Below are 23,152 nucleotides of genomic sequence, written 5' to 3' on the forward strand. Positions count from 1 at the left end.
CTATTTGTTATTGAAACAGGTCTAGCGTCAAACGACCAATTTTTGCCCTGGACGTTTTTTACAATGTTCTATTATTGCAGAAAAAATCCAAATCATAAGCCCACTATAGTCCTGCCCAAACCATGACTCCAAGATGCCCCTTGGGATTTAGACACCCTGCATTCGAGCTGCATAGAAAACTGTCAAAAAACTGGGTTTCAAAACAAAACATCCATGTGCCACTTTATGCTGCTTTCTGGATGTTTTTGGACATGTTTAGAAGGTTAAGTGGTACATGTTTATTGCATTTTCCAAAAATTAAAGGAATTTGATTTAAACATCAGTTCAAATCCTTTTTATGTATTGCCATCACTGTTTTGAATAATTTACCTGAGCAAATCAGGACAGAATAAAGTTATCTGAGGTTTCAAAAAAAGTTTTTTTATGACACTGTTTAGAATTTTATTTTAATCTGACTTCCTGTATTTTGGTGTTTTGTACTTTCCCATAGACTGTGTATGGTTTCTTTCGATGTAACCCACTGGTAAACAAAATAAAAATGCAAGGAATATATGTTTATTCTTTCTCCTAAAGGGGATAAAAAGCCTCAGAATATGGAGCTTATATATCCAATTCGGGTTTTTTCGTGAACAACGTTCACTGTCTCCTGCTCATGTCACAAGCTATACCCCCCCCACTCTACCACATAATTTTCTTTTTATTAATATTATTTTATTCTTTAATAACTTCCTTTAATAAAGATAGTACTTTTCATTAACCCACCAGCTGACTATGCAGGTGGTCAATCGTGGTCAATTATAATAATCACCTTACAAATTATTTTAACCATAATCGGTAAATGTATCTCTAGAGCTTATAAACTTATACTCTGTTTGCCAATTCTGGTTACAATATTTTGTAAGAGATTACGGCAGAAATCCAACCTCTATTGGGGATGCTTGCTTAAAGACGCCAATGGAATGATATTGAATGATCTAGAAAGCATTAAAAAGAGATGGAAAGAATATATGGAAAATCTGTACAAAAAAAGGCAATGAGGATAACATTGGGGGAATTGAACAGGAAACTGATGCTGAAGAAGAACTACCACCTCCCCCCCACTTTACAAAACCACAAAAGCGATTTTTAGCACAGGAGGGGCCCAGGCACCTCAGGCCCCACCTGTGGGAGGGGCGTGAGGCGGCTGGGCCAATCAGGCCCTAAGGCCTGCTATTCGATGGATGGCGGGCCTGCAAGATGGACAGGCTTGGTACCCGTCCGTCCGGTCAATGTTTTGACAGGTACGGGAGGGTGTCGTGGGTTGGGGGTGGTGTTGCAGGGTCGACGGGGGGGTCTCGCAGGTCAGCAGGTGGGGAGGCCGATCAGAGGTGCGGGAGTGATCATGGGAGGGGGGTGCGCCGAGGCCAGGAGGGCCTGGGATCCCTCCTGCCCGTATCTTAGTGAGGTGGAGGGTAGGGGGGATCACCTGGACAGGATGGGTTGGGCTCTCTCCTGCCTGGATCGAGTGTGTGTGTGTGGGGGGGAGGGTTGCCTGGGCATGAGGGGGTTGGGCTCCCTCCTGTCTGGATCGAGTGGGGGGGTTGCCTGGGCAGGAGGGGGTGGGTTCCCTCCTGCCTGGATTGTTTTGGTGGGGTGGGCTGTTCGCCGGGGCAGGATGGCTTGGGCTCCCTCCTGCCTGGATCGTTTTGGTGGGGTGGGATGGTCGCTGGGGCAGGAGGACTTGAGCTTCCTCCTGCCCGGATCGTTGTTGGTAGGGGGAAGGAGTGGTGGATCGCTGCAGGAGAGATGGCTCATCTCTCCTGCCATGATAGCGATCACCACCCCTTCGAACCATGGCACTTCGGGGTAAGGATCGCCAGCAAGGGAGATGCCTTGCCGCAATGCTCACCCCGAAGTGCCGCAGTTCGGGGGTTGGGCGATCACCATCGTGGCAGGAGAGATGGCTCATCTCTCCTGCCACGATAGTTGCTGGGGTGGGGGTGGGGGGTAGATTCTGTAACCGGTGTTGTTTTTGACAGACACTGGTTACAGAATCCAGCTTTTAGGTGAAGGTCTGGCTCCTCCTTCGCCTAAAAGGCCTGGCTTTGGGCATGTGGGACTTAGGCTTTTTTTTGGTTCATTATATGTGGTAAGTGTAGACTTATGGTGGTCTGGCCATTTAAACAGCTGAATGTAGAGGCAGGCCATTATTAAAAAAAAACAAAAAACCCTCCTTTTGGACGTTTTTTTTTTATAATGGGCATTTTCCCTGCTTCTACTTTCAACGTTTAGGGCCTTAGGCTTAAAGGTGACTTAGATGTTTTTTAAATTATGCCCTTCCATGGAAACAAGACAGAAAGAAGATTCACTCATTTCAGCTTTGCTGTTGCAGAAAGATTTCATGCTTGCCATGGACCACCAGAAGAACTAACAAATCAATTGTGGGAGAGATCAAACCAGCTATGTCACTCGAAACCAAAATGATGAAGTTATGACTGTTTTATTTTGGTCATACTGTCAGAAGAGAAAGATCATTGGGGGAGGACATCATGTTTGGGAAGATCAAAGGAACCAGGCGATGAAGGCTGGACACGTTGAAAATAACCATGGAGCTGACGCTGGAGGACCTTACCGGACTAGCACAAAACCAATTTCTTTTAAGATCTGTAGTTCATCAAGTCGCTAGGACTTGAATATAAGTCAATGACACCTAACTAACTAACTTGATAAATTTACATTGGTGACCTTTTGCTTGGAGGTTTTGGTTTAAAATATTAAGAACATAAGAACATAAGCAGTGCCTCCGCCGGGTCAGACCATAGGTCCATCCTGCCCAGCAGTCCGCTCCCGCGGCGGCCCAAACAGGTCACGACCTGTCTGAATCACCAGAAGGGGCCTTGCCACCTTGCCCTTGCCCTTGCCCTTGCCTTGCCCTTGCCACCTTGGTTTCTCATTTAAGTCCTGTCTTCCTATCGAAGTCCTAACCCTCCGGTCTTGCACATGCACGACCTGGTTTGGTTTCTATACTCATTACCTGGTTAGCTTTCTATACTTGTGTTACATCCCAGCTCCTCCCTCAGTATCCCACGATCCCTTTATCCCTCAGGAATCCATCCAATCCCTGTTTGAATCCCTGTACCGTACTCTGCCTGATCACTTCCTCCGGTAGCGCATTCCAAGTGTCCACGACCCTTTGGGTGAAAAAAAACTTCCTTGCATTTGTTTTGAACCTATCTCCCTTCAGTTTCTCCGAATGCCCCCTCGTATTTGCTGTCCCCTTCAGTCTGAAGAATCTGTCCCTATCCACCCTCTCTATGCCCCTCATGATCTTGAAGGTCTCTATCATATCTCCCCTGAGCCTCCTTTTCTCCAGAGAGAAGAGCCCCAGCCTATCCAACCTCTCGGCGTATGGGCAGTGTTCCAGCCCTCTTACCATTTTCGTTGCTCTCCTTTGGACTCTCTCAAGTACCGCCATGTCCTTCTTGAGGTGCGGCGACCAATACTGAACACAGTATTCCAGATGTGGACGCACCATCGCTCGATATAATGGCATGATGACTTCCCGTGTTCTGGTTGTTATGCCCTTCTTTATGATGCCCAGCATCTTGTTGGCTTTTTTCGAGGCTGCTGCGCACTGTGCAGATGGCTTCAGTGATGCATCCACCAGCACACCCAAGTCTCTCTCAAGTCTGCTGTCTCCCAACAATACCCCCCCCAATTTGTAGTTGAACAACGGGTTCTTTTTCCCTATATGCATGACCTTGCATTTGTCCACATTAAAGCGCATTTGCCATTTGTTTGCCCAGTCTTCCAGCTTGTCCAGGTCCCTTTGTAGGTCCTCACACTCCTCCCTGGTCCTAACTCTGCCGCACAGCTTGGTATCGTCTGCAAATTTTATAACCTCGCACTTTGCCTCCTTTTCCAGGTCATTGATAAATATGTTAAAGAGTAACGGCCCCAGCACCGATCCCTGTGGCACACCGCTTGTGACTCCCCGCCAGTCAGAATATTGACCCTTTACTCTGACCCTCTGCAGTCTACCCGACAACCAGTGCTTGATCCATCTGTGCACATCCCCTCCCACCCCGTGGTTCCACAGCTTCTTAAGCAGCCTTTCATGTGGCACCTTGTCGAAAGCCTTTTGAAAATCGAGGTAAATGATGTCTATGGGTTCCCCATTGTCCACCCGACCGCTTATTCCCTCAAAGAAGTACAGAAGGTTCGTTAGGCACGACCTTCCCTTACAGAATCCGTGCTGACTTGTTATTGGTCTACAAGATTCAGTGTAGTAAAGCTCCTCTAAATATTTCTTTATTGCTTAGCATCTATCAATCATCATGCCAATTGATATCACTGAATAGGGGATCATTGAAGATACACCAAGTCTACTAAGTCCAACTAACTTTATGGAATTTATTACTTCGGGAGTTAAGGTCTATTCCTTCATTGTTAGCCTTTCAAAAATGTCTTAATGCATATCTTTTTAGGCAGGCTTTTTCTGTCTAAGCTAATAATGAACAGGTTCTGTATATGATTGGAGTATGATCATCATACACGTTTATGTTGATTTTAAGGTGTTTTTACTTTTTATTACTGTATGATCTATGTTTTGTGTAGTTTGATTATATATGTTATTTGTAACCCACTTAGACTTTTGGATAACGTACTATATAAATTTGTAAATAAATAAACAAAAAACATCATACCAGTGTTATATGCATAGGCAGTGTTGGATGAGTCAAATTCATCATCTGTGAAAAGAAAGTTAATTTTTTTAAAGGCTTAATCAGCCCCCCCAAAAAAACACAAAGCAAAGAACCCTACATCAAATGTACAATAAAAGGAAAAGTGGGGAAAGAAATGTGCATGTCAACTAGGGATAAAAGAAGTTTACCGAATAATACAAAGCATATACCGTATTTTTACGCATATAACGTGCACGCTATACACGATTTTACAAACCGCGCAATAACCATGCGCGTAATATCCGTGAGCGCGTTATACAATTTTTTTTACATTGCTGATACCACATTCGGCGACACCCATATGGCAGAGATGGCATATGCCGCCCCGATAATGCTGCCCCTGCCGTATGGGTAATGTTAAATGCCGCCCGACTTTTAGTGAAGAAAATTGTTCTCGTTCGGTTTCGAATAAAGTTTAGAACATTCAACAACTTGCAAACAAGGTTACAACTAGTTAAATATAGAAACATATAGACAATAATTTTACCATTCAATCCTCGTTCACATAATGGTGAACAGCGGGCCAAATTCACATGCGCGGTATACGTGTGGGGGCGCTATAAGGAAATTTTTTTACATAAATGCTTTGTTCCTACACGCTATACGCGTGGGCGCATTATACATGCATTATATGCGTAAAAATATGGTAATATAATCAGACCATTTCTCAAATTCTTTGAGATCCGACATGGTCTGTATTTCAGCTTCAAAGTGGAAACCTGCCTCAGGAGTGGCGTAGATAATCCAGTAGATGGCGCTTAAGTATATGGCTTTTGAAAAGAAAGAGTACTGTAAGACGCCAAACAGCAAGTGCGCTATTCTCGTATAACAAGGGCATTTTGCTCGTTGAGTTGCGTGGGTATACAAGCAGTAATCTTTCTTACTTAGGTACCAGTATTTAGGCCAAGAAAACCCTGGCATAAATAGGGGATGCCTAAGGTTTTGACACCTACTGGTCTCTAAGTCCAATTTATGTGATGCAAAGCATGATTCTATAAATGGCACCTAACTTATGATTGACATGTGCTTTACACCACCTTCTTCAGCGCCTATCTTTTAGGCACTATTTATAGAATCATCGCCTTAGGGGCAATTCTCCTTTCACCCTTCAGTCATTTAGCAATCTGATTCTTTTACTGTTTTCTTGCACTGTAATAATCCTTTTTATGAAGGTATATATAGCTGATATTATTTTAGACTTCTGACATAGGCACCCTATTAAGAAATTAGCCTCCATAAGGGCCTTTTGGAATCTGGAAAGTATGTACTCGTAGTATGATGGTATAGAAGCATTAGCGAAACCAAGAACAAAAATTGCAGACGATATGTACAAGATGCAGGCTATGTTTATTATACCCAATATTGAATGTGGCAACTAATGCCACCTTTTTACAAACCACATTTTTGCGCTGCATCGTCGGTTCATAGCAAATATAGGCTTCTGTTTTTTATCCATTCATATTGCGGTTTGTTGTTAACCTTACTTACCATGGACCCCTGAAGAAGGTGTGTTTTCCGAAACACGGACCGTGTTGGGTCTGTTGGCTTGTAAAAAGGTGGTATTAGTTGCCGCATTCAATATTGGGTATAATAAATATAGCCTGCATCTTGTACATATTGTCTGCAATTTTTGTTCTTGTTTTTGTTTGCTGCTTCTGTATTGCAGACTCTGTTGGATTTTTTTGTTTGTCCGATAGAAGCATTAGCACCTTTTAGACTAAGTGCCTCTTTTACAAAGCCGCACGGCAACGGCCCCGAAGCCCTTTAAATTTATATGAGCTTCGGGTCCATTAGCGCGGCTTTGTATAAGAGGCCGTAAATCTGGCCCCCAAAGACACAGGCCCTGATTCTGTAAATGGTGCCTACTAGATCAGGGTGCCTACCAAGTTAGGCACCTAATTTAATTTTTTTAATTGGTTAATTGGCACTGATAATTGAAAATGCCATCAATAATGAATTAAAAAACAATTTTAAAAATGAATTTTGGGGTAGCTGCCTAACTCAGTAGGCACCATATAGGCATCTACAATGAGGCATCTACCCCAAAAGTGGGCGTGGTTAGAGAAAAGATTTGGGCATAGAATGAGTTAGACACTAGTAGGTGCCTATCTTAGGCACTAGTATTTTAGGCCAAGAAAACCTTGGCCTAATATACAGAGGCATACCAGCACCTAACTCAATTTAGGCAAGATTCTATAAATGGTGCCTAATTTGAATGACAGGCAGTAGGTGCTGTTTTCCTAGGCGCCTACCGATTTAGATGTTGCTTATAAAATGTAGCCCATAGTACCCTTAGCTCAGCTGGTAGATACTGCTCCTTTCTTTTCATATAATCCTCTCCTGTATGACAGCAAAATTAGATAGTACTACAGTCCTTGTAGCAGAATACAAGGGGGTCCTGAAAAATTCTCAGCCCAACCAACCAATTTCCTCAATTCTGAGTGTTATTTTGGCCCTGTAATTGAAAAGAGTGTTATCTTATTCTGTTAAGTGCCAATTTGCAGAAACAAAATTCTATGTTTTGACATTGTTTCAGAGCACTGATTGAGTCATATCCATGTCATTGTCTTGGTTGGGCTGAGAACTTTTCAACACCCCCTCATAAAAATAAATTTAACCATTAACTATATGCTCTGTTTCTACTGAAATAACAACTTGCTAGTCTTCTTTATTATTTTTTTTCCTTTCTATTTTACAGATGTAAACATATGAAAAAAGAAAAGTACAGTAGTCTTCTTGGATACCTAAGAGTATTTGGCATATTGTCTTGAGATGGAAAAATGTATTTGCGACATGATTTCATGCTTATTCATAAATGTTACTAGATGAAGCTTTCACACTATGGTTTAATGCTTTGCTTAATAAAATTCCGCATAAAATATCAAAACATTAGATAAATGCATACGTACCAGGTTTATGCACCATATGAATCTGCTTGAACATTGTCTTATACCAATCCTTGGGCCTGTCAACTGTCTGAATAAAATAAAATTCAAAGTAAGATGGAGGAAAAAGGACCAACAATGTAAGCAAATAATTTTGCTCCAAATCTCCACTCCTTCTCTTACATTTACTGATTTTCAACTGCAGCATTGGTGGTAAAAGTAATGTCACACCATAGCTGCATGCTTGCCTATGACCATTTCTAAGGATTCTGTCTACTGATGGTAATTTCAGATATTCTGTCTCTTTTCCTCTTCATAGCTGCTTTCACCATACTTTTGTTTTTTTATGCATTTCTCTATTTTATCTTGATCTTTTCCATGATTTTTTGTCTTCTCTTTATCTGTATTTCTTTTTTTTTTTCTTAGTCTCCCTATAGAACAATGTTTTGCTAGTATTCCATTAAATTTTTCTTCCATTTTGCAAACTTTCATAAAAACATTTCTTGAAAAGGCAAAGTAGTAAGTCACTGGCATTCCTAAACAATTTTTCCTTGTAAATATACGTACTTCTTGATTTTGAAGTAGCTAATCTTATCTAATCAGTATTTCTAGCCTGCCTTATCCCACAAAGTGACCATGGGCTCCTTTTACTAAGGTGCGCTAGCGTTTTTAGCATGTGCTGCATTGCCCCGTGTGCTAACCCCGTGCTACGTGCCAAGAACTAACACCAGCTCAATGCTGGCATTAGCGTCTAGCACGCTCGCTAAAACTGCTAGTGCAGCTTAGTAAAAGGAGCCCTATGTAATACAATTTCCTAATTGTTCATGACTAAAAAGTATAGAAAATGTCTGTTATTGCCATAAAATTTTACTTTTGTTACCAGGATAGTCAAATTTTGCAACTGACCTCTATTTAAAATGTGAAAGTGCCAAATTTTCATTTTTTCATTCTACTAAAGTCATAAAAATCAACATACGAGGGAGTGATAAAAGTTTACTTCCTAAATTCTGAGCGTTATTTTGCCACTGTAGCTGAAAAGAGTGTCGTCTTATTTCATTAAGTGCCAATTTGCAGAAACGGAATTCCATGTTTTGACATTGTTTCAGATCATTGATTGAGCCATATCCACATCATTTTTTCTTGGTTGGGCTGAGAACTTTTCAGCATCCCCTAGTATGAATCACAATTAAATGTATTTATTTTGAAGTTGTATAAAGATGACCACAGAAACAACATTTCAGACTGGTCTTAATATCAAAGAAGATAAACATTTATGGACCTGATCATTTATTATTTTGAAAATAATATAGGTAACCTTAAAAATGACATAAGCATGTACTAGAAACCAATGTAACTTAATTAATACTAAACTAAACTAAACCTTAAGTTTATATACCGCATCATCTCCACGGATGTGGAGCTCGGCACGGTTTACAAGAACTTAAAATATAGGAAGAGAAGGAAAAAAAAAAGGTTTACATGAACTTATATATAGAAGAGAAGAGTAAGGAGGGGATAGAATTACATTTTAGTGAAAAGCCAGGTTTTCAGTTGCTTGTGGAATAATTGGAGGGAGCCCAGGTTCCGCAGCAGGGTAGTAAGGTCGTTCCAAAGACCTGTGATTCTGAAGAGAAGGGATTTTCCCAGTTTGCCTGCATAGCGAATACCATGTAGAGAAGGGAAGGATAGTTTATACCTTTGGGCGGGTCTGGTAGAGTCAGGACTCGAGGAGTTATAAAATAGTGGGATTAAGGGAGGAAGGATGCCGTGAATGATCTTAAAAGCCAGGCAGGAGCATTTGAAATGGATTCTGGAAATCACTGGGAGCCAGTGAAGTTTGGCTAGGAGTGGGGAGACATGGTCAGACTTGCGTTTTGCAAAGATCAACTTGGCTGCAGTATTCTGGATTAGCTGGAGTCTTTGAAGACTTTTTTTTTGATAGGCTTAAGTAGATGGCATTGCAGTAGTCTAGTTTGGAGAGGATGATGGATTGGAGAAGGACGGCAAAATGTTGTTGGCGAAAATAGGATCTTACTTTCCACAGCATGTGGAGGCTGAAAAAGCATGATTTAGCCAAGGAGTTGAGGTGGTCATTGAGGGAGAGAGAAGAATCGATAATGATGCCAAGGACCTTGCTTGAGAACTCAAGCTGCAGTGCAGCGCCTGAGGGTAGTGCGAAGAGGGTGGGCATGTATTCTAATTTTGGGCTGAGCCAGAGTAATTTTGTTTTTGATTCATTCAATTTCATCTGTACCGAGAAGGACCAGGAATGGAGTCTCATTATGCAAGCTGTAATGTTCTTGTGGAGGTTGGTGAGGTTCTGGTCTATCTCAAGGAGGACAAGGATGTCATCAGCGTATGTGTAGATTGTTTCAAGGAGGGATAATTGGAGGAGTTTCAGGGAGGACATATAGATGTTAAAGAGAATAGGGGATAGGGGTGATCCCTGAGGGACACCGCAAGATGGTGTCCAAGGAACGGACATGGTGCCATTTGTGTTGACAGTGTAGGAGCGAGAGCGTAGGAAGTTTGAGAACCACTTTAGGACGGTGGAGTCAATTCCTATCTCGGAAAGTTGATAAAGTAGTATGTCGTGGTGGACAAGATCGAAAGCTGCAGAGAGATCGAATTGTAATAGGACAGCGAATTTGTTACGAGAATGTAGTTGTTGCACCTTAGAAATTAATAGGTGGAGTTCTGTCAAATTTCTTGAGCTGAAAGATCACTCTTGCTACTGTATTCTCCAAAGGTTGAAGATTATTTCAATAATTTAAGAGATATTCTAGAGCATAAAATATTACAATAATCCAGCTGTGAAAATATTAATGTCTACACAAAATAACAAATGAAAATTCATACTTGGACCAAATGAACCACAGTTGTCTTAGACTGAAAAAGACCTCCCTAAAGAAAGCATTTACTTGAGGTTCCTTACTGTACTGCCATATAGGTGCCACCTGCAAACATAAGGGCTACTGGGGTTGTAGACAGGTGAGTATTTGTAGGGCTCACCATAACCTATAAAGGGATCTGGTGAGATATTTATCTGGCACCCTTTTTGTGAAGTTCACAGCAGTGCTCTGTTGCCTTGTCTTGGTGGCCAGTCCATCACAATGCTTGGCCCCTCCCACGTCCAAAAAGTCTTGTTCTGGGTATTTGGGACTTGGTCGAGAATGTGGTATAAAGATATAATGACAGTCTGGATGATCAATTGCCTGGACGTACAGAGAGACAATTTTCGAAAAAAATCATATTTTAGACGTACTTTTTGAGAATGAACATTTTGCCGCTGCTGACTTTGGGTGACTAGCGCCCTACGTCCAAATTGGACTTAGACGTTTCTTTTATTTATGGCCCTCCACATATTCAATGCATGAACCATCTTTATTCAGTCTTTACAAATTGTTTCAACAGGCCTAGCTGTATATGTAGTGGTGGCAGTATGATTCCATCTCATGCTACCAAAGGTTCATTGATTGGAGGCCAATCTTTTTTTGCCCAATGTTCATGTTTGGCACTTTAAAATAGCAGTAAAATAATTAATAAATTCAACCATCTCTAAGAAACTAGAGCTGATGCAGTCTATCCAATGAAATTGTAGGAGAGTGTGGTCCCAAACTTCTCCTTATGAACCTGGGCAAGTCACTTAATCCTCCACTGCCCCAGGTACATTAGACAGATTGTGAGCCCACCAGGACAGATAGCGGAAAATGCTTGAAGTACCTGAATGTAAACCACTTTGAGTGTGGCTGTAAAACTACAAAAAGGCAGTATTTTCCAGAATATTTCTGAATCAGCACACCAAATAACCACAGGAACAGGTCAAAAAACCCAAGGCACCAAGAAAAAAAAAATTTGGTGGGGAGGGGGGGCCTGTGTTATCCATGTGTACTCCAGTATCTGAGCCCCCTATAAATCTGAATTGCTCCACTATCACACCTCACCCCCTTTTTATAAAGCCTCATTAGCATTTTAGCTGCGTCGGAGCTTTTACCACAGTAGCCAACGATAAAAAACCCTAGTGCGGCTTCATAAAAGGAGGAGGGGGGGGGGTTAGATTCCAGATTTATTTGGGGGATAGAGCTGGGGGTGGGGGATGATTTGAAACTTTCTATCCAGTTTTATTTTTGGATATCAATCATGAATTCTATGGGGGTAATATTTAGCCCATGGCAGTAAATGGCTTGTAAGCCTCTCAGAGCCTTCAGCTAAACTATTCCTAGATATTTAATGCACAGGCAGTGAATATCCTTTTTACAGTCCTAACTTTATGCACTTAGCCATTTTGGACTCAATTCTATAAATGGTGCCTAAAAAAACGGGACCCCAAAAAAATAATGCTTACTGCTATCCTAAAAATGTCACTCAAAACCACTTATAGAATAGTGCTCATGTTGAGACTCATAATGAACTTTAGATGTGAGCATTTGCACCAATTGAAATGAGGTGTAAATCCTTGCACATACACTAGGTGCAAAAACCCTGTGGGGTTATTTTTATATTTTTATAACAGTGCTTGTATGAGAAATTGGGAGAATGCCCTTGGTCTGCCTAATCCCTTCCTTGGCTGTACTATCATTTTGGAGCTGCGCATAAAATTTATGCCTAAATTTATATTCCTAACTTTCAATTAAATCCAAATAGCACCAATACTGGATTGTTAGGACCCAATTATCAATGTTAATTGGCTTGTTAATCAATGAAGTTGAAAGTGCAACTTATAGCACCATATTTAGTATTCGGGGATTAGTGGACTGAATAGCACTGCTAGCCAGTTAAGTAATGGCTCCACCCAAGCTCTTCCTCTGGACCGCACGACTTCTGGCCAGTTAGAGAATGACAGATTAACAGTAATATTTAGCAGCACTACCCAGTTAGCCAGGTCAGCGGGCTTTAAACAGGCAGGATCTTCTTCTGCCTGGTTAACTCCTTTGAATCCTGACTCCTACATGTTTATCTTCCCATCCTGGGATACAGTGGCATAGTAATGGGGCAGGGGGGATGGGGTGACTGCCCCAGGTGCTATCTCCGTGAGGGCGCCTACACCTCTCCGCCCACGCCATGCTCACACCCTCCCTTCCCTGCCCCCATACCTCTTTAAAATCTTCACCAGCGTGAGCAACTACTCTAGTCTGTTGCTCATGTTGGCCTAGCTCCCTCTAAAATCACTTCTGGGTCGCAGGACCAGGAAGTGTCATCAGAGGGAAAACCAGCGTGATCAGCAGGCTGGAAATGCTGCTGACATTCGTGAAGATTTTAAGAGGTACAGGTGTAGGAAGGGAGGGTGCAAGTGAGGTGCAGAAGGAGGGGGGTTGGTGCACAAGAAGTGGGGGGCAGAGAGGAGGGCGCAAGGGGATTGGCGCAGAAGGAGCGGAGCGGACAGAAGGGCGCACCACCACCCTGGGCATCTCCTACCCTCGCTATGCCACTGCTGGGACACACTAAGGGCTCCTTTTACGAAGCTACAGTAGCGGTTTAACGCGCATAATAGCGCACGCTAAACTGCCGGCCGTGCTAGATGTTAACGCCAGCATTGAGCTGGTGTTAGTTCTAGCCGCATAGCACGGGTTTATCGCACGCTAAAAAGCTGCGTGCGCTAAAACCGCTAACGCAGCTTCGTAAAAGGAGCCCTAAATGAATAAAATGACAAGTAAAATATACATGCAATATAATAGCTGTATTTTAAAGCTCATCAAAGTTATAACAGTATGCTCTATTACTACAATCCAATAATACAGTTTTTAACATTAAATCTTCTCCATCCTCAAATAAGAACATTGATATCTTTAATGTTCTGTGGTTGCTGAAAATATTATAACATGCAACACAACTATGCTTAGTTCCATGATAAATATTCAGCCAAGTGGGGTGTTAAAAATATTCTTTCTCTTAATTTATTGTAATTAGTTCAGCAAGCCCTCAATTAGATCATGCCAGTTAGTGATTCTCCAGTCTTATTTCTCTGACTGCAATTAAATGGTGAGACTTGGTTATTAAATTTCAATGAACAATCAGACTGATAGTAGTTGAGCAAGAAGAATGGAATTGGTACTGGAGAGGCTCTGTGAGCTTGTGCAGAAACGGAACAATTGTATGGAGCGTTTATAGTTACAGATGGTGGTTGTTTAACACAATGGTGCCCTTTCTGCATTCTGGCCCATATATTAGGCAACCCATAATCAAACACTGCTTTGTGTTAAGAGCCTCCTAATTACAGAAAAGCCAATGGCCTAGTGCTTTTGTGCAAGGCTCTTCATTCTGCGATTTGATTTTTCCTGGTCATTTATGATTAGCATCCTCATTTGTATAGCACTAACAGGTATACACAATGCTTTATAAATGTACATAATATATAGTTCTTACTTCTTCAAGCTTTCAAACAGACACCCAGCCAAAGCAGAGGTGAGTCAATATTCAACAGCAATTTTCCAGTTATCAGTACCTGTGATACAGATAAGTGACACCGACCAGAATATTCAGCAATACTTTATGGATAGTGCCACTGAATATCCTTACAAATCACCTCGGCACTATTCAGACAGCACCACTGTGGTACATGTGTGGAGATGAGAGTTACCTGGTTAGCAGCAATATTCAGCCCCTGGATAACTATCCAGATAAAGTTACATAAGAACATAAGCATTGCCATAGTGGGGCAGATTGAAGATCTGTCAAACCTAATATTCTAGAACAACACAAAAGAGGCACAGGAGATGGCTTGAACCAACCTTAAGTTACATATGCTTTATTGATGTCAACAAGTGTCCAAAATTAAAAAAAAATGTCCTTCACATATAGTACAAGTAAAGTTCCCACAAGGATCCGTGTTTCGGCGACTAGGCCGACTTCATCAGGGGACAACAAAAGACTTGTTTAGCTTGACAGTGTTTCTACCAAAATGTTTCAGTGTCTGTTTTCTGAAAAAGAGCGCCAAAAGTAGTATTCCAACAGTGGCCAATCCAGGTCACAAGTATTTGGAAAGATCCCGAAAGAGTAAAAACAGATTTTATGTTGGTTATCTTAAAAATAAGCAGTAGATTTTCCCAAGATTGGGTGTCATAATGGCAGATGATGTTTAATGTGAGCAAGTGCAAAGTGATGCAAGTGGGAGAGAGGAACCCGAACTATAGCTATATGATGTTGGGTTCTATATTAGGAGTCACTGTCCAGGAAAAGGATTTAGGTGTCATTGTTGAGAATACTTTGAAACCCTTAGCTCTATGTGCAGCAGCAGTTAAGAAAGCAAATAGAATGTTAGGAATTATCAGAAAAGGAATGGAAAACAAAGATGAAAATGTGGGAAGGGGTCGGTGACCACTGGGGGAGAAAGGGGGAGGGGTGGGTCAAGCCTTAAACCCTTCAGTGGTCATCTTGTCAGTTTGGGCACCTTTTTTAGTATTTAGACTCTTTTAAAACAGGTCTTGCTCCAAATATATATATAAAAAAAAACCTGGACATTTTGTTACAGGTTTGATTATCCTTGCTGAACATCCAAGTGCTAAGCCTGCCCTAATCCCACTCAAAACACATCTCTAACCCACCCCCCCTTCCCCGTTAAGATTTAGATGCACTGGAGACAAAACAACCAGAAAGACGTCCATATAACCCCAGTGTTGAAACAATTACATTGGTTACCGATGCAGCAGAGAGTACAGTTTAAGATTCTTTCAATCATACAGCAAATTTTATATCACGTTTCTCCAATGCTACTAAAGGGTTTTTTTTTTTTAAATCTATCAACCCAGAAAATGTTTGAGATCTGAAAATAATATGAAACTGAGTTTGGAGGGTAAGATGTTAGTTACGATCGGGGCAACAATGCTGTCTGTGGCTGGTGCCAAGCTCTGGAATGCGCTGCCTGGTATTCTGCGATTCTGTGATGGGAGAGTGAACTTTAAGAAAACGTTGAAAACGCAATTATTTGTCAATGCCTTCTTTGTGCTAATGATATTCTCTGTTAATGCCTTCCTGTCCTGTACATGATTTTATGGGATCTTGTGATTACATCTTGTAGGATGAATTTAAAGAAGATTTTGATAATGATGCCGTTTGTTAATGTCTTCCTGTGTTTGTCTTGTTGAAACATGTTTAGCATTTGTGAATTATGTATGCGTGTGATTTTGTAAACCGCATAGTTATTATGCGGTATATAAATTTTTAAATAAATAAATAGTAAGACGTCCATGTGGCAGTTTATGCTTTCTTTTTGACATCTATCTTTTTTGAATATGTGTCTGATGGTCTTGTGTTGACAGTGCAGGATCAATCTGTACTACTCTGGCTTGTTTAGTTTTACAGTGAGTGCATTGATGTTCTAGAGCTCATTGCAGTGTTTAAGATGCTGCTTTTTCCTAGTTACACCCTTGTTGTGTGAGTTCTGGATTATTACTAAAAATAATTTTTTCATATAGAGGAGGGGTGTGTTAACAAACGATTGATCCTGGGTGTCAAATATATTACGTACGCCACTGTCTTTGGCCCTTGATGTGAGTTATGATTAAGTATTCTATTTTGCTGCCATTTTTCTTTATTTGTTATTGTGTCTTTTTTTATTTAACTGGAAGGTTTAAATTTTAAAAACTTTGGCCCTCTTTTACTAAGTCACAGTAGAGGTTTCTATTGTGGCCCAGGGTGCTAAATGCTCCAAAGCTGCTCCGACGCTCATAGAAATTCTATGAGCATCGGAGCAGCATTGGAGCATTTAGTGCTCCGGGCCGCAGTAGAAAATGTTACCGAGGCTTTGTAAAAGTGGTGGTTTATAAATAGTGTTCAGCTGAACCTGTTTACTGCAAATTTTGAATCTTTGAGTTAGCCCCTGTCACAGCTATATTTTTGAATCACTAATTTACACAAGGGTTAGGATATCCTTCCTTTCCCCGTATTATGGCCAGTCAGACTTGTTCCTGGAAATCTTTTTGTAATCATTGGAAATGAACTCACTGTTTCTAGTCCCCTTTCTCTCAAAGAACCACAAAACAGCTCCTTTTTGTACCTATCTCCTCTCCTTTGTCCTTCTCATGAAAAACTTCATCATATACCATAAGAGGCCCTTCTAAATTTTCTTTTGGCATATCTCACTTCCTTGTCTACCTAAATGTAAAAAGACTAATTTCTTCCTTGTGCTAAGAAAAAGACTATATTAATACAATTCTAATGACCTATAATTCTTACAACCTTTCTTTTAGTATATCAATGTCTTCATCCCTGAGAGGTTAAGGTACGCCAGTATGCCATCCTGGTGAATAATACTCAGGATGGTAGCAGTCCTTATAGGTCCCTATACCACCTCTCTTCCTATTTTCATTAAGCTTACTTACTATTATTTGTACTTTCAATATTTAATACATTTCTTTGCTTTTTCTCCTTTTTTAGTTATTAAATATATAGATTATGCTTTAAGCAATTGCTGGTCAAAAGGTTACTTATCTTAAAGCACCATCTCATTCTTAAGCAGCAATTCATGATTGAATAACTGGAATGACTATTCATGGTAGCAAGACTCAGTGCAGTGCTGACTCATGAAATTTGCCTGCGATGGGATATGCAGATAATACAGAAGGCAAGCTTGCTTAGTTTTCAGAAGATAAAAGCAGGCTTCCAGTTACCAAGGGAGTATGTCTATGCTTTGGTTTGAATGGCATAGTAGCAATATTTGAGCACTGTTGTTGGTACTTGTCTTTGAATTCTAATTGATAAATAAATTCCCTTTAAAGCTATTTGTGACACTGGAAAAAAAAAAAAAGGTGTGAGCTAAACCTAAATAAATAAATATTGGTGTAAAACAGAATGACTTAGATCAAGGAACAACTCCCGTAATCTAAGGAGCAATGTTTAATGGAGGATAAAGTGGTTAGTCACCTGAGAGTTGAAAATTTAGACAAAATTGATTTTCAAGAAGTATTTTATGGAATTTCTTAATACTCCTGAACAATCATATCTACTCATATTAAGAGCTTATTATTTACCTCCCTTTGTTACAAAAGAGGAAAGTCTTCTGGCCATGAGGTTTCTTTTGGCTCATGCATTTGTATGCATATGTGTATCTTGCTCAAATTTTCACTGTATAATGGATAGTGCTCACAGAGAAATTTGCCTCTCTACTATACTTCTAATAATAACATTATATTTAAAAGAATCTTTGAAGTGTAATTTAATATAGGAGGGTGTGCTGTAAAGTTCTAAGGGAATGATGTGGATATGAAGGGAATGATGTGGATATGGTTCAATCAATAATCTGAACCAATGTCAAAACAAAGAATTTTGTTTCTGCAAATTGGCTCTTAACAAAATAAGATAACCCTCTTTTCAGCTACAGTGGCAAAATAATGCCCATCGGAATGGGGAAGGCCACAGAGGCTATGGCCTCCCCCAAAATTGGCAGTCACTTATGGCTCTACTCCCCCACTCACCTCCTCGCTGTAATTTTAAATCTTCAGGCAGCTGATGCGCAGTGTTGCTGCAGAATGAAGACTTCAGGGGGCAGAAGGAGAAAGCAGTGGGAATAGACAATAAGCAATCCACCAGAGCCAGCAGGATAAAAGCAGTGATGTTTATTTCAGTCCAAGTAATATAGCGAAGACCCGACACAATTCACCTGCATCAGCGGTCACACTATAGACCAGGGTAGCATATGAATCTTTAAGTACAGCTGTAGTAGATAGATCACCAAGAGGATCATTGTCATAAGCAGACAGAAGATCGCCACAAACATTACCCAAGCACCTCATTGCAGATTCACATTATCACCCTTATCCAGCCTATCTCTGGGTAATGTTTGTGGCCATCCTCTGGTATCATATGACAATGATCCTCTTGGTGATCTATCTACTACAGCTGCACTTAAAGCTTCATATGCTATCCCGGTCCATAGTGTGACCCCTGATGCAGGCGAATTGGTTCACCGAAACACAGTACTGTGTCAGGTCTTCGCTATATTACATCTTGGACTGAAATAAACATCACTGTTTTTATCCTGCTGGCTCTGGTGGATTGCTTATTGTCCATTCCCACTGCTTTCACCTTTTGCTCAATTCCTGTGGTTCCACATTCTGTCGGACTTTTTGGCAGCTTTTGAACTTCTGGGGCAGGCTTTCTCGTTGATACTGTGCAGCGGCTGCCAGAAGATTTATAATTACAGTGACTGGGGAAAGTAGGTGGGGGAGTCAGGATCTGGAGAGAAAGGCTGTGCCACAGCATCCTGCTGGGGCTAGGGGCCTTTGGGCCTCCCTCCTCCCCCCCCCAAAAAAAAAAAAAAAGAAAAAGTGTTCTGCTGCCTGTGATGCTCAGAATTTAGGAAGTTGGTTTGTTGGGCTGAGAACTTTTCAGCACCCCCTCGTATAGCTACGGTAGAATGGAATTGTTTATCAAATGCATTGAGATTGCTGAATTGTGGGTTCTTTAGAATAGGGCTGAAAACTCATCTTTGTGACAAACATTTATCTTTTTTATAAATATGTTAGAATCAGTTTGAAGATGACAGCTATGATATTGTTTCTATTACCATATGATGTTCAACACAACTTTTTTTTTAAAAATTTGCAATCCACATTAAATCCAAAAGGGGATACAGTGGAAATTAAAACTCAGATAGTATAACATAACATTCAATATGACTCAGACTTTGGGGAAAGAGGATGCTGGGGTTTCTCCTGAAACTTTCACTGTGGATTTTGTGTTAAAACAGGACAGGGATTGGGTAACACAATAAATGATGGCAGATAAAGACACGAACAGTCCATTCAGTCTCTCCAACAAGGTGACCACAGCCATGTCTGCCACTCTGCGGAGGCCCCAGTCATCCATGCTTAAATGCTGGATATCAATTCTCCACCATGCTAGCCATATAGGCAGCCAAGCATGAAGGGAATGATATGTGGTTATAACCAAGACTCTAGGTATTATTGACAGTATTCAACTTACCAGTCATGATGTCTTCCCCTCCCTCCTGAGCTTCAAAGCACCCTCACTCACAGCATGTGACGATAAAATGATCTACTACAACATTGGAGTTGCCAAAGCTTCACCTGTCTTTTGCCATTTGCGGGACAAAGACTGTAGAAGTCTGTCTCGCATTGGCCTCAGTTCCCCCCAATGCTGGAGTTTCTACATTTTCTTTTCGTCTTTTGCCATTTGTGGGACACAGGTCTTAGTTCCTCCATGCTGGATCTGGCTAATCTTCTTACAGTCTTTTGCCATTTGCAGGACACAGACCGTAGAAGTCTGTCCAGCATCTGCCCAAGATAACACCTCAACAGCCATGTTGTGTTTCCATCCTCTTTCTATCTAGGCATCCCCTGTGTCTATCCCGTGCAATTTTTTCATAAAATGAATGTTACCTTTCTCAGGAAATATTATTTCACTGAAAGGGTAGTAGATACAATGAATGGACTCCCAAAAGAAGTAATAGAGACAAAAAAATGGTAATATTACAGTGACAGAATTACAGGATTTATGGGGTAAAGAAGAAGGACTGTGGGTTAATTTGGAAAGATGGATTAGAAAATCTATGTACAACAGGGGCTAGATTTTTACAAATATGGATTTAGCAAAGCATACTGTGGACCCACTCAAGATTTCAACAGAAGATAAGATGAAATGGATAGAAATATCAGCTACTGTTTTGTGATGTTGAATATCTCTTTGATGAAATGTGGACTGGATAGATATTGAGATCGTGATGAGAAGACTGTATGCTATGGGGGCGCAAGATCATGTGAATGATTGGTTTGAGGCATATTTAAGTGAGTGGTCTATGCAGTTTAGGATTGGTGAGGGTTCTACAAGGTTCGGCCCTGTCTGCATTGCTTTTAATATCTATTTAGCCCATTTGGAGTAGGTTCTACAAGAGATTAGAAGTTGCCTGTAGGTTTATAGAGATGACATTCAGTTTTTTTCCCAGTTGCTGGATCAGGGGAAGAAATATAGAAAAATGAAGATAGGCCATATGATCTTTATCTATCTAGTCTGCCTAACCATGTCATCTACTATTCCCTCCTCACCCTTAGAGATACAACATACTTGTCCCAAGCTGTCCTGAAGAAATTGCGGAGAAACTGGGAATCTGGACAGAATAAATGGATGAGAGAGAATAAGCTGGCTTTGAATCTGGAAAATCATGAAGTTATGGTGATGGGGAGGCAGGACAATATGATGTTGCCTATTACCATCTCAGTTGCTACCGCTTCTTTGTGAAGAAATAGATTAAAGTCTGTGAGCTATATTGGATGTGAAATTGATAGATAAAATAGACCATTAGGGGCATTTTCAAAACATTAAGATGTCCAAAAAATAGCATAAATCAGTTCTTGGATATCCTAATTGCCAGGCTATCCAAGTGCCAATTTTCAAAACCATTTTTCTGGACATCTTGCAAGGCATCCTAGCCGCTGTGCGCCTAAAGCTAAAGGCGGCATGTTGGAGGTGTGTTCTGGGTGGACTTTGGGCTTGCTTAGACTTGGACCTCTTGTGGTAATGGAGAGGAAGAGATAATGGTTACTGTGGGTGGGCAGACTGGATGGGCCATTTGGCCTTTATCTGCCATCATGTTTAAAAGCATCTAAGTGCCAAAAAAGTATCTAAACTGACCAGATGACCACTGGAGGGATTAAGTTATGACCTCCTACATTCCCCCAGTGGTCACTAACCCCTCCCACCTCCAAAAGTCAGACAGTACATACCTGTTTCTAGAACAGCAGCACCTAGTATAGGAAATCCTAGTAGAGCATCACACATGTGTCTTATGTAACCTGGTGAGTGAGCTAGTGAGACAAAGAAAGGAGAACCCAGGCCCATAAGCCATTCTAACTACTACATTTAAGGTGGAAAGTGTGACCCCACCAAAATCCTACTATACTGCCATAAAGGTGCCACTCAGCCATAAGGGCTATTGGGGTGATAGACAGGTGAGTATAGTAGGTTTTGAGGGAGTTTGGGAGGGCTCACTATACATTAGATGGGGGTTATGTTGAGGTGTACTTCTGACACCCTTTATGTGAAGTTCATAGCAGTGCCTTCTAAGGTACCCCACTGCTCTGTTGGTATGTCTGCGTGGCCAGTCTAGTACAATGCTGGCCCCTCCAAGTCCAAATGGTCTGGATTTGGATGTTTTGAAATTGGATGTTTTGTGGTCAAAAATGGCAAACAGTTAGCCATCCTAAGGTTGGACATCCTGGAGGCCAAAAAGTCTAAGTAGGCAATTAAAAAAAAAAATTGGATACCTGGCAGTTTTGAAAATGGCTGTTTCTCCACCTGTGACTTTGATGTTTTGAAGGAGATGTCCTATTAAAATTGCTCATGTTACATGGTCACTGCTCTTTCTGCTTCACCTACCGAGGAACATTGAAACCAATGTTCTCGCCTTAGAATTTATGGATTGTTGTGCAGTCTGGTATTAACAAAAATAGACTACTGTAATGCTTTGTATTTGGGTATTTCCACTGTGAAATGTCAAGCTTTGCAAATTGTTCAAAATTCAGCAGCAAGAATAGTTTCAGGTATCTCCAGATTTGTTCATGTGAAACCAATTCTGAATCAGATGCATTGGCTAGTAAAATACAGTTTAAAATTCTAATACTTATCCATCAACTCTAGCACAGCAAGGGTGGGGCAGTGGAGGCAGTCTGCCCTTGGTATAAGGAGTTGGGGAGTGCATGGAGTAGTCACAAGGGTGTGATCCACATTTGCACGTCCGTCAGCTCTACCGGCCCCCACCCTCTCTGATGTCAATTTCCTGTTCCAAAGTGGGGGACTGGCAGAGCCAGAGGACATGTGCATGCAAATTATGGCCCTGTGACCACTCCATGCACCCCTCTACTGCCTGGATGGTGGAGGGGTGCACCATCCAGGGTAGCCAGCAAGACAGGTAAGTCACTGTCCACCAAGCCATCTATGCTATAGAATTTTCAGAGGTATTAAAGTTAAATCAACTAGTACATTCTTTGATATCAGAAAATGCAAACATGGACATGTCAGTATATACATTATAGGGCTCATAATAATTATAAAAAAAAAAGGTACGAAAAACGGCCTAAGTCGGTACTTGGACGATCAAAAAGACAGGTCATCCAAGTACCCATAATCAAAACTGTTTTTAGACATATCTAAAACCAGTTTAGGCTTCTTCATTGCCTCTGTGCGCCCACAGTGAAAAGGGGTATTTTTGGAGGAGTGGATAGGGCAGGAGGTGGGTGGGATGTTGGCTGACCTAGACTTAGTCAAACAGCAGCCATAACTAAAAAAGTTTGACAGGATGCCAGTCGGAACTTATACGTTTTGACTTAGACGAAGTCAAAACAGGCATAAGTTCTGGATCGCGCCATTGAGCTGATTGCGGCTGCCATGATCAACTCAGTGGCCCAGGCAACCCTTCCTCCTGCATCTGTAATGATCATGGTAGGAGAGATGCCCAATCTCTCCTGCCGGGAACCCCCCTGAACTGGCATGCTCTTCACCGGCAGGAGGGATGCCCAGTCCCTCCTGCTGGACACCCTCCACCCCCCGCCGGACCGCCCAGCTCACCCCTCAGACCCCCCTCCACCATGACCC

General features: G+C 41.3%; 1 protein-coding gene across 7 annotated transcripts in view; it reads right to left on the minus strand.

Moving 5' to 3' along the window:
- Positions 1 to 23,152, minus strand: part of SORBS2 (sorbin and SH3 domain containing 2) — a 515,532-nt gene that overhangs the window by 188,723 nt on the left and 303,657 nt on the right. For all 7 annotated transcript variants that reach the window (XM_033943759.1, XM_033943750.1, XM_033943740.1 and 4 more), the window contains 2 exons: positions 7,634 to 7,700; positions 4,686 to 4,730 (listed from right to left, as the gene is read on the minus strand). In XM_033943759.1, coding sequence (XP_033799650.1) covers positions 4,686 to 4,730; positions 7,634 to 7,700 — 112 coding nt within the window. The remainder of the gene's footprint in view (positions 1 to 4,685; positions 4,731 to 7,633; positions 7,701 to 23,152) is intronic.

The sequence above is a fragment of the Geotrypetes seraphini genome, chromosome 1 (genome assembly GCF_902459505.1).
Source record: "Geotrypetes seraphini chromosome 1, aGeoSer1.1, whole genome shotgun sequence".
Taxonomy (NCBI): domain Eukaryota; kingdom Metazoa; phylum Chordata; class Amphibia; order Gymnophiona; family Dermophiidae; genus Geotrypetes; species Geotrypetes seraphini.